The sequence below is a fragment of the Simochromis diagramma genome, unplaced genomic scaffold, assembly GCF_900408965.1.
Source record: "Simochromis diagramma unplaced genomic scaffold, fSimDia1.1 OVJJ01000406.1, whole genome shotgun sequence".
NCBI lineage: Eukaryota > Metazoa > Chordata > Actinopteri > Cichliformes > Cichlidae > Simochromis > Simochromis diagramma.
Window position 1 is genome coordinate 38,853 of NW_024387104.1, and position 13,921 is coordinate 52,773.

Genomic DNA, 13,921 nt, shown 5'->3' on the forward strand with positions numbered 1-13,921 from the left:
ATATGGACCTGGGCCCTGTCCTTCTCTTCTGTCTGTCGATACAGGACAAGTAATTATTTAGCCTTATAAGCGTTACTTTTTTCATCCACAAACAAGAAAAATATGTTAATCACGTTTTCCCACAATCACCTGGTCAGAAATATGAAGACATTACATTATGTTATGTGTGTGTAACATTGTTACGTGTCTGCAGGCTGCAGGTTTTCTTTCCCTCTCCTTTTGTTTGCCGTTCCCTTAGGTCGCAGACTACAGGCTGATGTCAATCTGGGGACGTCCAACTAATTAGAGGAGGGAGGCCCTGATTGGACAATCCAGGAGTGCACACCTTGATAAGGAGACTCACCTGTGGCTGGGTGTGGCTCTCTTCCTGCCTTTGAATTGTTTGGGATGTGTGTGACGGTTCTCTGCTGGCTGGCTTTTGTTTGATGATTGTGGTGGGAGTAAAGTGGTCTAGGTAAGTTTGGGGACCCCATACACTTACTCACGTAGAGTCTTTGTGTTAGAAACACTAGGTAAGTAGCTTGGTGCCACCCATGTAATTTTGAGCTTGTTTTAAGTTGAGGTTTAGGGTCTTTCTCTCCTGTTTGTTGCTTTTCTAGGATAGTAGCTCAGCTAAGTTTTGGTTTTGTCTTTTTGGTGGGGTTTTTTTGGCACAACCTAACTGTCCCTTTCTCCCCCACATTTGTTGTTTGAATCTAGGTTATTTATTTTGTGAGCGCGCTGCCATTAAACCTTTTTCATAACACCTGTACCGAGTTTCCGGAGTTGTTGTGTTATCCCCTCCTGCCCTCGAGGAGACGTAACAAACATTATATAATATATACAATATCATGACATATTGTCACCTACAGTAACACAGCATCTATTTACATTTCAAATCACACAATTCTAAATATTTAGTTAATCTCACATTTCTATTGCAGGTTGGCACCAACCAATGTTCCCTCTAATTTTTCATGTGTCTGAGCGAACACACAAACTCTCTGAGCGATCCCTTGGACCACGGTGAGCAACAGCAGAGGTGTGCACTGTCGTCAGGCCAGCATCAAATCCATCCAAGTTACATGGTTCATTAAAATAATCAAATTACAGCATTTATGTTTATGCTTTAGCCCACTTACAATGAAAAAAAATATGTAAACACTATTGGAAGTAAAAATAACTTAAATTCCAATTTTGAAAACACATCTTTTTTTTTCTTTCTTTTCTTTCTTTTCTTTTATAAAGCTCTGACTTGTATTATGAGTCTGTGGTCTGGGAGAGAGTCCTGTAACTCTGTCTGCAAAATACAGTAAATAATAACCAGTGTTGGGAAATTAATTATATAGTTACTTCTTCAGGGCAGCTGTGGCTACAACTGTAGCTTGAATCCACCAGTCTGTGAATGTGAGAGTGAATGGGTGGATGACTGGGTGTGTAAAGCGCTTTGGGGTCCCTGGGGGGGACTAGTAAAAAGAGAGAGAGAGAGAGAGATCAATAATGTATTCTGATTCTGACATAATAAATCACCATTACAAAATGCATCACACCATCACATTGGCAAAATGTGCTAAATGGCTATGTAGTCATTAACAGTGCTGTAATTTTTCATGGTTTCACTTCAGCAGCATCATTACTTGCACAGATAATGTTCACATGTTGATTCCTGGTTAAATGGGAAGGGAATCATATTTTCAAAGTGGCTATAAATTGGTGACCAAAAGTCTTCTTTTTTTTAACTTGTTGACTTGAAAAGCCTATAAGACATTTTTTTTTTTTTTTAATTTCACCATTCATTAACCGTACAGAGAAAGCATCATTTATATGTTAAAAACTTCTTTAAGCAAACAGTATAATTAAAGTTCATTATGACTGGGCCAAGTGTATTCTTCCTTTGGAAATTAAATATGGTCACCTTACTTGTTAAATAAAATAAAATGAAAAATAACTTAGTTGAAGAAAATCTACAAACGTTTTTTATGTTCCAGCCTCAGGAACTCTGACACAGTCACATCTGCTGTAGTATTTACACCTCTGATCAAATCTCACAAGTGTTAGCTTTAATTTGATGCCAAGATTGTTTAGTCAGAGTGTAAGAAAAAAAATACTAAATTCATTTTCGACGTTTCATTTTCAAGCGGGAAGCTCAGAAAGCTCAGTTTTACAGGTTTTAAACAGGTAAACAGGTTCAGTCTGAGCAGTCAGATGACATATTTGTAAACCAGCACATGAAGGTGTGACCCTCTTACACTCTTTAGGCATTAAGTCCCGCCTCCTTCCAGTAAGCAGCTCACCTGTGTGTCCGTGTTTAGTGTCCAGGTGTGGAGTGGAGCTTGTTGTTGGTGTGTGTACTTGAAGAAACTGTAAGTTTGCTTTGTTTCCTAGTTCAACAGGTTGACTGTTTGTTTTTGTGCTCTGTGATGTTTGGATCAGTTGTTCAGTTCCAATTCCAGGACAAACTTTGATCACTGTTTGTCTTCAAACTTGATTATTGGTTGTTGATTGATTGGAATCAAACGGTTTTATGTTTCTGTTTCTGCTGCTGCTCACAAATCTGATAACAGGAGAAGTTGGAGAAGTTGGTCCCATGCTGACGGGCACAGACAAGGAAGACACTTGGCATGGCCTGTTCTCCTTGTAAATCATATGACCACTATTATTTACAGTCAAACTCACATGAGCAGTTTAGCTGCAGGGCAGGTGTGACACAACCTCATTGTTCAGGTGTGAGTCACACAGTGTGAGAGAGACAATGATGTTTTTCTGTATTTGGGTTGAGCTTTGAGAAGCTATGTTTAAAATAAAGATTGGTTTGTACACAGACAGTAAAAAAGCTGCTTTTTGATAAAGGAAAAGTTGTTAGTGGAGCTCTGCTTTGTTTCATCAAAGAAACATTTTTTTCTGCTTTAGCGAGAGACACTTTTTTTTTCTTAAAGTGTTTGGAGTATTTGTTGTTGCTCAAAAGTGAGTTGGAGTAAATATGATCAGGAATGCTTATATTCTATACTAGAAATGGCACGATACCACTTTATTATGTCCGATACCAATACCGATATCATAAATTTGGATATCTGCTGAGACCGATATGAATCCGATATAGTGTGTTTATTTAATCAATAAAATTTTTTTTTTAATATCTTGCTGCATTTTGTATAAGTTCATATTCAAGTTTAAATAAACAACAACACTAAAGCTATTCTCCATTTCAACTCGGGTCGAAAGTGCAGACTTCAAACTATATACTAGTTTTTGAATTGTGTCGATGGGCCACGTAAAACCAGAGTTATGATAAAACATACACGCAATGTTTTTTTTTTTTTAATAAAACAGCGGTGTTTACAGCGGGAAGGACGGTAAAAACGGGGTTTTCTACAGACAGCGCTAGCAAACACTCTCCGCTTGTGAGTGAAAAAAGAAAAAGAAAAAACACCCCTTCCCTATTGGTGTTAGAGTTTACCATGTCAGCCAATCAAAAAACTGGTAAGGCAACATGTGACATTTGGTTGTTTAGGGAGAAGGGGAAGTTTTTAGGAGTGACACCTGAGAAGGAAAGCGGGCGAGCGAAAGAAAGAGAGAGAGCGAGTTTTCATATGTGAGACATTAGTGACGTTTAGCGTGTTTGGAGGCTGTAGTTAGTGTGTTGTGTAGTTATTGTCTTGTATTGTGTGTCAGTTATACTGCTGAATTTCACAGTTGCTCTAAAAAAGCCGTCAAAGGCAGATTCCAGTGTAAACGCTGTTCCCACATGGAAAACTGGACTGATGCGCCTCCTGCTGTCAGACCTGCAGGGTTTAGGCCTGTGCTGTTCTCCTCTGTCTTATACTGAACACAAACTACATTTTTTGGAATGGCACAAATAATTTGTGTGCCTTCTTATTTGATGCAGCCCAGCTGATTGTTCTGTAAATAGATTTAAATGGTTATATAAAAAAAACGCCTGAGGCCTTAGCTGCATTTTTAGGTAAATAGTACCATATAACTTTGGTGTTTGCAAAACTTGTGCATATTCTTTTAGAAATGTACAATTTCTATTTACATTTCAATTTATGAAAATGATTCGTTAAACATGTTTGTGGGCTTTACAGTAAAAAATTTAACTTTTTTCTGCTCGGATTTTGAATTTTTTGTCTGAATTTAGATCAACTGTGCTAATATAGTATACCAAAATGAAAAAAAAAATCAGATATTTTAGGTTATGCTGAAAATAATGATACCAAACAAGGCAAGAAAAACATATTTTAAAGGTGAAATATAGAGGTAAAATCAAAAGTAGTCAAAAACGGCCAATTATACCCTGGACCCCAGAGGGTTAAAAGCCAGACATTTTAAATGAGAATAAGAAAGAAAAGTATGTCTCTGTGCCCCCTTTTCCCTGTTAATGCCCTATCGGCCCCCCTGGCTAAACTTTGCTAGATCCGCCCCTGCACAGTTACCAGCCGTCAGCTGTAGAAAAAGATCCTGGTGTAGAAAGTAATATTAAATAAATTCTAACAACAGCTGATCAAGCTTAAACGTGCTGCTGTTGTTCAGCCGCTGGTTTCCTCTTTCTGGTACAAAGTGGGCCAAAAACAAAGAAGAAACAGAGAGACGGACTCACGACAGAAAAGCCGATCAGCTGATCATTGATCAGTTTCACGATTGAAGTAGCAGCGGGAGAGAGAGAGAGGGGCAGTCGCTCCATGTATTGGTTGTTAAGCTTAACGCTGGAATGCTTTACAAACACTCAGAGATGAACTTACACACTTGCTTTACTTCTCTCTGGGATCACTTCCTCGGAGATGAAATACTGGTTTGGTAGCGAGGCTCCAAATACATGCAGCTGCTCTATCACGTGACCACACTGCTGCGACGTGTGACAGTTATGAGCTGAGTTAAGCTGTGTTGCAAGTTTTGTGATTTTTTATTTTTTTTAATTTATTTATTTAATGGATTGGATTACATTTTTTTATTTCTCACCGATATCCGATCCAGTAATTTAGGTCAGTATCGGACCGATGCCGATGCGTAATATTGGTTCGGTCCATCTCTATTCTATACTCTCTTTGTCAAAATCCCCCTCCTCTGCATCACCCAGTATTTCATCACCCCTTTTTCCATCAGAAGCAGAGCACTGACTCGTTCCAGATAGCAGCTTGTTTCTTTCTAAATACAACATACAGCAAGTCTGGACTCAAATACTTGTCATGAACCGAGCACAGCAGTATCACCTTGATGCATTCTCAATCATCCAGGAAAGTAAATCTCCCAAAATTACCCATATGAAAAAGATATATAAATCTTATAAAGTTTGTATCTGTCTTGTGTGAAACTTGTATGAAAAGCATACAAGAGTGAAAACAGATATAAGATCCCCTGAAAAATTATATAATGAAACTTGTATGTTTTCTATACTTACTAAAACAATATATGAAAGTAATGAGAAAGTGGCCACTTTCATGAGTAAATCACATATAAGTTTTTACTATTTCTTTTCCATATGGGTAATTCTGTTCACCTGGATGTAGCGTTGTTGTTAGATTTGTATTGTTGATTGTCATTTATGCGTAGAAATATCTACTCATATATGCTTAGAGTTTTATAATCAACGTTATGTTGGTAGAGGTTTGATCCTGATAGGCTGCAAAGACTTTGTGTGCATTCCAGAGTGCTCTGGCATTCACACCCACATCCAGGGAGCGTGGGAGAGGCCGTACCTTGTTTTATGGCAGGATAAACATATCTATGTCAGTTTCAGTCTAAGTGCCTTTTGTTTAGATGGATCGCTAGACTCCTGCCAAATGGGTGTGCCATGGGCTCCCCAGTTTCACCCATCAAATGGTCCTCATGGCCATTGATCAGTGGTCTTTGATCAGTGGGTTTTGGTCAGTGGTTGTTGATCAATGGTCATGAGAATTTGCATAATTATGATTAAAGAACTGACCTCCCAGTCCAGATGAACCGAATCAACTTTTGGAGACAGCAGCATAGCATCATGTTTAAGACCTACCTCATGGTACTTTGTGTGGCAGTGATACCTGCAGTAAGCAGGGCTTAGTCTACGGGGGGCATGGGGTGTTCTCGATATATTTATTTCAAGTGTTTGGTTATATTATTTGGCAGGTTACATTCATGTGTAATATAAATAAAATGTGATATTAATTAAACTGTATTCATGTATAAAGGATTTGGTGTAGCCAAGTGCTTTGGGGTCCTTAGGGAGTAGTAAAGTGCTATACAAATACAGACCATTTACAATTTTTACCATTTGTACTCATTTTGTTCCACAGGCCATTAAAATAGAAAACTGAAACTTAGGCTGAGAGACTTTTTTTTTAAAAAAAGGGAAGAAAAGAGGACATTTAGCTTTAAAACATTTATTATGAATTAAACACTTTTTGTACATTTAAATTATTAAAATAGTTAATGGAAAGTATTAAACAGTTAATTTTATTTCTTTAGAATATTTATTATTGCCCTATAATAATAAAAACAATGTATTGATTTTTCTAAATAATATTGGCTTGTAGCTGTAGTAAGTGTTGATGGCTACAGTGACTGTTTAGCTTTTATGGCATCAAATAGTTTTACTTATATTTTTGTTATATTAATGCTATTATAATTGACATGTTTTATTTATTATTCTTTTTATTCAAACAGTTTGAACACTTTGAAAGCCTGATTCTTTAGTTATTAAACTATTTAATAACTGATCAACATATTGATTACTCTATAAATACTTGGGTACACCATTTGAAAGCTTGACTTTTTGCATTTTTCACCCTGACTATGTAACTCAACAAATATATATTTTTTTCTTTTAATCTATTGTCCACCCGGCTGTTCCTCAGTTTTTAATCTGATTCACTGCTGAGTTCAGATAAAATAATCATACTAGGTAATTTTATCATCGGTGTAGATGCTATAAATGAAAGTCTAAACTCTGCATTTAATTCATTCATGAAATATTATATATTCTGTCAAAATGAGCCCACCCACCACTTTAACTTTGAGTTTTACACCCAATGCCCAATCCTTACACTACATCCCAAGGTAAGTTTTCAAACACATCAAGTGAATGACTTACTGCACTTTGAAGTCACCTGATCTTAGTAGTTGATGTGCACATGAATGATTTGTGTTTCCTCTGCAGGTAGAAAGTGTGTGTGAGCTGAGCAGCATGGATCAGTGTGAGGACAGAGAGGAGGGAGCCCCTCCCTCTAAAAGAGCCAGAAAGAGCCAGACCAAAGCTCAGAGGTGAGATGACCATCTCTAACTGTCCATGACTCTTCTCCATGTCACAGCTCAGCACTCACATCACTGCTCCATCATTATTCACAGGAACCAGCCTGGACCTCCACCCAGCTCTGGGTCCTTACAGAGTGACTCATCTAATGATCGCTACATTAATTTTAAAGTCAAGCAGGCGTCTCCTGCAGAGAGGTGAGCTGTTATAAACATAAAGTCTTTGATGTCTGACTTAAATGAACTGCTTGATGTTGTTTCCTGGTCAAAGGAAGTCACTGAGCAAGGAATTCTTTTATTCTATAAAACATGTCCAACATTCAAACTCCTGCTGCTCACACAGTAGTCAATCAATCGTCATGCACAGTCTTAATGACTGTGTTTACCTCTGGGTTGAGCTCTGTTCTTAATTTAGTTTGGAGTTTCCTCCTGCTCATGCTCAGCTGCAAAGCAGTTTCTCTTTGGGATGATGAAGGTATTCTAAGTCTTCGTGAGCTTCTGTGGCTGCAAATGAAAAACACATTCTTCTCTCACAGGATCCACAGCAGACCTACTGAACTTGAACCTGGACCCAGCTGTGTAAACACTATGTTGAATCATGCCATTAATAGATTTCAACAAAAACAGTCACCAAGAAAGATGTAAGTTAAAGTCAGTATTATAATGTCTAAAATGACAAGTCCTTGATTGAATATTTGAACTTTAATTATCAGGATCCAAACTGAACCTGGACCCAGCTGTGTGACCTTAGGGAGTGAACGGTCTAGGAGTGAACCCATTAATTTTAAAGGTCAGCCTGTGTCTGCTGCAGAGAGGTGAGCTGTTAGTAACATGAACTCTTTGATTTAACTGCTTGATGTTGTTTGATATAAACTGCAGTGCAAACACGTCATCCCCTTTAAACTGTCTCTTAAAAACAAGCCTTTGGTTTCTAAACAACTGAAAATCCGCTTCAGCAAACAGGAACTGATGCTCGTGCGAATGTTTTCTTCCATCAGTCATGTTGTGCTGTATGTTGTTGGAAGTTAGAAGAGGGAACACTAACTTTGTGGCGCAAATTTTCCTCATAAAACTCAGAGCATCAAAAATGACTCAAACACTGTCAGTCAGAGAGGAAACTTTCCTTTCTACATTTTAAGAGATTAGAGTTTTATTTTTTTTAATTAATTTTCTGATAAGTGAAGAGTGACTTTAGTTTCTAGAAGTTAAATAGACCAGCATCACTCTGTTATTTTGTGCACTGACACTGGTTTGGCCTTTGGTCTGATGATGAAGTCCACTGCAGATAAACAAGTCAAAGTTAACCGAACTTTAAAGGTGTACAGCAAACTGAGAAGTTCTAGAGTAAGATGGCTGACGTGTCAAACAGCTGTCAAAGGCAGCACGTGGTAGTCATGATGACCTCTGTAAAGCTGCTTTGTGTATGTGACCTTTAGATAAAAGAATTTGTGGAGTGTCATCTCTTGTAACTCTTAGTGAGGCTAGTCAACAGCCAACGTAGCTCATACTTACTGTTGTTGGTGTGAGTCTGTGAATGTGCAGCTCTGCTTCAGCAGCCTGCAGGTTGTGTAGCACTTGAAGAATACAGTTGTACTCATTGTGTTTCGCTTTGTGAGTAAGGCTGGAATTCTAGTTTTTGTTGTTTGGTGCAGTTGTTTTGAGGCCTACTCCTGCTACAACTGCAGCTCCACATTATTCAGTGTAACACAGTTCTGTACTGACTGTAGATAAGACACTGCTTTATCATTTAGGATCATATACAACCAGCTGCAATATGAATATGATTAAGAACATGGTAGAACACTTGCGTATAATTTGTATATTTGATTTCCTATTCATCATTTTATTATCTGAAAGGAAAACTCAGGCCAATGAGGTCAGTAGCAAAAGTGACTATGCCTACATCTTTTAGGTGGTAAAATCACCTAAAATTCCAACAACCAGCAGATGCTGTCATTCACGTCGAGGTGTGTGTGTGTGTGTTTATGGCGACTAAAAATGTCTCAATGTGAACTACTTCCCACAATTCCTCCACAGAGTGGACCAGCAGAGCTCAGAGGTTCCCAGTGGTCAGTCTGCCCAGCAGCATCAAACAGACCTGGACTCCATATTTATGGTCTGTACATGTACAACAACTACTTTTACATCTATTGTGTTCACAGTCATCTCCATGATGCTCTTTGTAGACCAGTGGATTGTCAGTGTGTCCAACATGGATCTGATGTTTGGCTGCATGATTTCAGTGTCTAACTGGGGTAACCTCTACAGCAATCTGGATAAATTAAAAATGCTCCACATCCACACTATCATTTTCAATTTTTTACAAAAAGTTTTTTGTCTATACTGAAATGACTGAAAACACTTATGTTCTTTACTGTGCATGCGTTAAAAAATGAGGTCATTCGACCTGCGTCATTTCTGTCTTGCTGTTTATTTACTTTCCGGCTCTTTGAAACATTGTGGCAAAATGTCGAAGAAAATCAACAAGTTTTTTTAAATGAACTGACAATGAGTTGACGTTGTTGCTGTGAGTAGCACAAAAGTACAAAGATGCAAAAGTGAGCACAAATATAGACGGCAATGCCTTCTCGTTGAATTGGTTGCATGAATGAATAATATGAGTAAAATGTGTCATCATTTTTAAAAGCCTCTGTTGTTGCACACACTGCGACACAAAAAGGGCGTTTTCAAATGTATCCACTTTGGAGAGTGTTTTTAAAAAGCTCAGTTTTCCTTGACCAGAAACACCATCTCAGTGTAGACAGAAGGCCAAAACAGAGAGAAAAAGATGTTTTTTTTTTTTAATTAAAACGTATTAGTGTGATCATGGAATGGATCATTCATAACATATTCTGTTCCAGCTGCTGGAGGACAACATCATCACTTTTGTGAAGAATGAGCTGAAGAAGATCCAAAAGGTTCTTGGTCTAGATTACCCAGAATGCTTAGAGAGTAAGAGAGAGGATGATAAGCAAGGGAGGAGCAGCAGAGAGGCCTTTGTGAAGATCACACTGGACTTCCTGAGGAGAATGAAACAGGAGGAGCTGGCTTATCGCCTGCAGAACAGTAAGAGGATTTCTATCACGATTTAAGCAGCTGGGTGAATAAGAATTTGCTAATATCTCAGGAGAGATTTAATTTAATTTAATTTAATTTAATTATTTCTTTATTTGGTCAAATCTATCATGAGCACTTTGTAAAACATGACCATTTTTAAAAAAAATATTATATTTCAGAACTTTCCGCTTCAGTTTGTTGGCAAGAACATAAAACTAAACTAAAAAGTAATATTGACTTTTTAAAAATGAACCAATAATTTTCTTTTTAAAATTTAGAACTCTATGGTGCAGTTTGTCAACATAATCTTAAGTCTGTCTTGAAGAAAAACTTCCAGTATGTCTTCGAGGGGATCGCTAAAGCAGGGAACCCAACACTTCTGAATCAGATCTACACAGAGCTCTACATCACAGAGGGAGGGACTGCAGAGGTCAATGATGAACATGAGGTCAGACAGATTGAAACAGCATCCAGGAAACCAGACACACCAGAAACAACAATCAGACAAGAAGACATCTTTAAAGCCTCACCTGGAAGAGATGAACCAATCAGAACAGTGCTGACAAAGGGAGTGGCTGGCATTGGGAAAACAGTCCTAACACAGAAATACACCCTGGACTGGGCTGAAGACAAAGCCAACCAGGACATCCAGTTCATATTTCCATTCACTTTCAGAGAGCTGAATGTGCTGAAAGAGGAAAAGTTCAGCTTGGTGGGACTTGTTCATTACTTCTTTACTGAAACCAAAGAAGCAGGAATCTGCAGCTTTGAAGACTTCCAGGTTGTGTTCATCTTTGATGGTCTGGATGAGTGTCGACCTCCTCTGGACTTCCACAAAACTACAATCCTAACTGACCCTAGAAAGTCCACCTCAGTGGATGCGCTGCTGATAAACCTCATCAGAGGGAAACTGCTTCCCTCTGCTCGCCTCTGGATAACCACACGACCTGCAGCAGCCAATCAGATCCCTCCTGACTGTGTTGACATGGTGACAGAGGTCAGAGGGTTCACTGACCCACAGAAGGAGGAGTACTTCAGGAAGAGATTCAGAGATGAGGAGCAGGCCAGCAGGATCATCTCCCACATCAAGACATCACGAAGCCTCCACATCATGTGCCACATCCCAGTCTTCTGTTGGATCACTGCTACAGTTCTGGAGGATGTGCTGGAAACCAGAGAGGGAGGACAGCTGCCCAAGACCCTGACTGAGATGTACATCCACTTCCTGGTGGTTCAGACCAAAGTGAAGAAGGTCAAGTATGATGGAGGAGCTGAGACAGATCCACACTGGAGTCCAGAGAGCAGGAAGATGATTGGGTCTCTGGGAAAACTGGCCTTTGATCAGCTGCAGAAAGGAAACCTGATCTTCTATGAATCAGACCTGACAGAGTGTGGCATCGATATCAGAGCAGCCTCAGTGTACTCAGGAGTGTTCACACAGATCTTTAAAGAGGAGAGAGGACTGTACCAGGACAAGGTGTTCTGCTTCATCCATCTGAGTGTTCAGGAGTTTCTGGCTGCTCTTCATGTCCATCTGACCTTCATCAACTCTGGACTCAATCTGCTGGAAGAACAAAAAACAACCTTCCAGAAATCTGAAAGAAGTGAATCTGCAGAGAAACACTTCTACCAGTGTGCTGTGGACAAGGCTTTACAGAGTCCTAATGGACACCTGGACTTGTTCCTCCGCTTCCTCCTGGGTCTTTCACTGCAGACCAGTCAGACTCTTCTACGAGGTCTGCTGACACAGACAGAAAGTAACTCACAGACCAACCAAGAAACAGTCGAGTGCATCAAGAAGAAGCTCAGTGAGAAGCTGTCTGCAGAGCAAAGCATCAATCTGTTCCACTGTCTGAATGAACTGAATGATCGTTCTCTAGTGGAGGAGATCCAACAGTCCCTGAGATCAGGAAGTCTCTCCACAGATAACCTGTCTCCTGCTCAGTGGTCAGCTCTGGTCTTCATGTTACTGTCATCAGAAAAATCTCTGGATGTGTTTGACCTGAAGAAATACTCTGCTTCAGAGGAGGCTCTTCTGAGGCTGCTGCCAGTGGTCAAAGCCTCCAAAAAAGCTCTGTAAGTACATATATATTCATACCTTAATTTCTAAAAGGATTTTTTTTAAACTACAAAATGCAGATTACAATTCATTTTTTGCATTTTTTAATTTTTGGTTGTTTTTGTGGACAAAAGTGTGACTTCACTTTTCAAATGTCACAGTCACTTATATACGCAGGTACTTCAGTTGCTGGTGAACTGAATCTTAGTCATTATGTTGCATTTGGTTTCCTGCTGTCAGCACTTATTAATCTTATTCACTGATTCCTAGAAATCAGTTTTTGTCCACTTATTCAGTGTAGATTAATTTGATTTCAGTTTGTCCCTGTGGGTAACAAAATTCATAATCAGTGTTCTGGAAGGAGTATTGTTAATTCTCTCAGATCTGACCTGGTGTTCTCTCTCCAAAATAATTTAGCTGTCACACTCTTTAAACAGTGTGACACTTTTTTATAAATTTCATATTTGAAAGACTAAATGCAGTAAGAAGTCCTCAGTCCTCAGTAAGAAAGCAATGATTTTGTATTTGTCGACGTCCACTATCATATTCCAGAATCAGGCTCTGAAATGTACAAATGGATGCGAGAAGCTTTTATTGGTAATTGTAAACCAGAAATTGTCTATAAAGGTTTTACCATTTGTTTCACAAAACCTATGCACATGTAGTGGGCATGGTGGAGTTCAAAAGGACAGAGTGGTGCCTTTAGCAGGCATCCTTAAATTGGCTAATCAAAAGAAAGTAGGATTTTAGGAAGGGCTTAAGAGGAAGAAGCTAAACGAGCAAGTATAAAGGATTAATTCAGACGCTAAAACAAGGTCAAGTATGTAATGAAAAGTATTGGTTTGATTGCCATTCAGCAACAGTAATTGTATATTTTACAATTAGAAATATGAACAGGGCCTGTGCCCCTGCAGGTACTGAACTAGAGTTACTAAATGAACCAGCTCCTTACTGGTTTACATTTAATTATAGAGTTACGATTAGGTTTTTACTGGTACAATTCCAAATCTTTAAATGTTTTTCCAGATTAAAATGTATTTGTAAGTTAATAAAGACTTGTGCTCCACACTGATGTTTGATTTCTTCATCTAAAGTGATTTAATTTTAATACATGCCATTCTTTTTCCTAGATTGAATCACTGTAAACTCTCAGAGAGTAGTTGTGAAGCTCTCTCATTGGTTCTCAGCTCCCAATCCTGTTGTCTGAGAGAGCTGGACCTAAGTAATAATAATCTGCAGGATTCGGGAGTGAAGCTTCTTTGCAGTGGACTAAAGACTCAACATTATACAGTGGAAAATCTGAAGTCAGATCAAAAGAGCTTTTGTTTGTTTTTCAAAAAACAAGTAATAAAAGTCAGCTTCATCCATTTATTGTTGTTTTATTAGTGCTAATTATATCTAAAAACTACCACACCTCTGGTCTATTTATAATAAGACAATAAGAGTTCCAGCCAGTTCTAAAATAAGATTAGAACCGTCAAATCTACAAACTACCACTATCAATACACTGTAAAGCTAGTGTTTTCTTTGTGTGTGTCCTTCAAATTGAGTGTGTGCAACCTCACGGATAGAAGCTGTGATGTTCTGTCCTCAGTTCTCTGGCTC

At 38.6% G+C, this 13,921-nt stretch overlaps 1 protein-coding gene across 1 annotated transcript in view; it reads left to right on the plus strand.

Moving 5' to 3' along the window:
* Positions 1-13,921, plus strand: part of LOC120743083 (NACHT, LRR and PYD domains-containing protein 4C-like) — a 46,481-nt gene that overhangs the window by 16,174 nt on the left and 16,386 nt on the right. Inside the window, exons 2-9 of the mRNA XM_040046608.1 lie at positions 7,297-7,398; positions 7,737-7,841; positions 7,914-8,015; positions 9,238-9,316; positions 10,062-10,266; positions 10,536-12,333; positions 13,447-13,606; positions 13,832-13,902. Of these exons, the coding sequence (XP_039902542.1) occupies positions 7,789-7,841; positions 7,914-8,015; positions 9,238-9,316; positions 10,062-10,266; positions 10,536-12,333; positions 13,447-13,606; positions 13,832-13,902 (2,468 nt within the window). The 5' untranslated portion in view covers positions 7,297-7,398; positions 7,737-7,788. The remainder of the gene's footprint in view (positions 1-7,296; positions 7,399-7,736; positions 7,842-7,913; positions 8,016-9,237; positions 9,317-10,061; positions 10,267-10,535; positions 12,334-13,446; positions 13,607-13,831; positions 13,903-13,921) is intronic.